This window comes from Octopus bimaculoides, chromosome 3 (assembly GCF_001194135.2).
Source record: "Octopus bimaculoides isolate UCB-OBI-ISO-001 chromosome 3, ASM119413v2, whole genome shotgun sequence".
In the NCBI taxonomy this organism is placed as follows: Eukaryota; Metazoa; Mollusca; class Cephalopoda; order Octopoda; family Octopodidae; genus Octopus; species Octopus bimaculoides.
The window spans coordinates 37,060,079-37,062,342 of NC_068983.1; the positions used below are offsets into that span (position 1 = coordinate 37,060,079).

The following is a 2,264-nucleotide window of genomic DNA, read 5'->3' on the forward strand; positions in this document are numbered from 1 at the left end:
AACTGTCAGATTATATCGGAATCTAATATGGTTAAAAAAATTTTTTAAATAGTGGCTGCGCACACATACATACCAATATACATCACAAGTTTTTCAAAATTTCAGATTTCATTTTGTAGGTGTATGTGGTGTGATGTTAGTATGTACGTATGTGCGCCCACCAATTTTTTTTTTTTTTTTCCATATTAAATTCCGATATAATTGTAATCTACATATTCTGAAAAGTATTTGTACAGAATTTCATTGGAAAATACCCAGTTTTTTAAAGTTATGAGGAAACAAAGCCGACTCGTGTGAATTATTTGAAACTCCTCTCCCCATCCTCGAAAAACTTTTTCACAGCAAATTCCAATATAATCGGTATCTTCATAATCTGAAGTGCATTTGTAGAAAATTTCGTCAAAAAAATATCATATTTCGGAAAGTTATGAGGCTACAAAGTCGGGTGGGGGCACAAATGTGAAGGTATGCCATATCTATCTCGCTATCTAAATATATTCACTCTTGGCCCCTTTTCTGGGAGTGTATTTATGTTAGGTTATCATTGAGTCGACGACCTTCAAGACATGATATAAGGTGACTATAGATTGGCGTCTGTCAAAACATTTCGGATAAACACCTGCTTTTAGTTGTGGTTTAGCTCCCGGTGAATCAAACGCATTCCAGTCGAGACCATTCCATATTTTCCCCATGAGTAGGATCCCAGGACCAAATAATCTAACGTCTTTTTTCTTTTTGTTCTCCAAGAAATGTTTGGAGACCGGGTAGGAGATTTTTTAGAATTTACAGCGGCAAGGAAGTAAATAAATATCAAAAGATATATATTAAATTTGTAATGTTATATGTTAATATTTTATACATTAATTTTATACATTAATAAAAGGAAATATGAAATCCCAACTATCTCTATCTCTCTCTCTCTATATATATATATATATATATAATTCTGTTTACATCGTGAATATGCGGGTTCGTATCCTGCTAGTAGCCTTCGCTCTTTTATCTGTCCAAGTGATGTTTTTTTTAAATCCAGTATATTAGTATATTACACGCAGTTATTCATAGGATAATACCCATTTCTCACTTCGAGATTCACCCTTCAAACATATTTCATGTAATTTCTTTTCCTTCACCACATGGAACATTTTTTTTTTTTTAATTTCCGAAAGATAGTAAAAGGAAGCTAATTTATTTGAATAAATTATATATATGTGTGTGTGTTTGTATGTATTCAATGTTGTTTTATTACTTGATGTATCTCATCGTTTTATAAAGTTTGGCAAGTCGCTGTTTTAATTAAAATAAAAACAACTACAATTTACGAAAGTGATTGAACGGAGCGAAAACTCAAAAGGGAAAAAGAATCTGAAGAGATCCGTTCCTATCAACACTTTCACTAACGATAGTAATAGATTTCTCATATAGTATTTATAATACAAATCAAATTAATTAATAGATGCGCTCGAGATATCTTAGGCAAAGTGAATGTATTGAGAGTGACTTGAAGCAGAAAAAACATTTAAACTATTCCGGCCGCTTCACCACCATCAACAGCAACTGACCGGAATGAAAGAGATATCACACGCACCTGATATATTCCAGTAAAAAAAAAGTTGGTTTTCATCAAAATATATATTATATTTATCTAAAATTTTCAATTTACATACTAGGTTATATTTCTTCTCTATTTTCCCTTGATTTTTGTTTAATAAGACTTTAAATAGAATAATGATTAGGAACGGCGTTGTGAAATAACAAGATATGATACATGCATAAGGTCAGAAGCTGTTGCAAGATACGAATGAAAAAGGGAAATTATTTTCAATGACAAAGCTAAAACTTGATCTTAGATTAATTTACGACTATTCTAAATGCAATCATCTCACTAATCGAAACAGAAAATGTGAACTTATTACCTGCGATAAAGCAAAAGCGAGTCGGTTGACTTTGAGAAACAGGCGAGAAGCCATCTTTCTGGTATAATGACCTTGCACTGAAGTCGACGAGATTGACTCCACGCTGCGCATGCGCTTATGTCTTTTCTCATTTCCCCGCAAACCCGGCTCCTCAGAACCCTGTTTAACCACAGGTGTCATGACAGAAGCCTCTACATGGTCGCTTGATCTGTAAGAAATAGCAGCCAAATCTTCCACTAATCAAACTCTATTGTCTTTCATGATAATAATTTTAAAAAAAACAGAATGGATGCAAGGCTAATATAGTTCTAGGTTTCCTACATCCTTGCACACAGAAAAAGGATGGTC

General features: G+C 33.1%; 1 protein-coding gene across 1 annotated transcript in view; it reads right to left on the reverse strand.

Annotated features, from left to right (window-relative positions):
* The window catches only part of LOC106875666 (isocitrate dehydrogenase [NAD] subunit alpha, mitochondrial), a 32,718-nt gene extending 30,705 nt beyond the window's left edge, over nucleotides 1–2,013 (reverse strand). The window contains exon 1 of the mRNA XM_014923905.2: nucleotides 1,917–2,013. Within this exon, the coding sequence (XP_014779391.1) occupies nucleotides 1,917–1,970 (54 nt within the window). The 5' untranslated portion in view covers nucleotides 1,971–2,013. The remainder of the gene's footprint in view (nucleotides 1–1,916) is intronic.
* Between the last annotated feature and the right edge of the window lie 251 nt (nucleotides 2,014–2,264).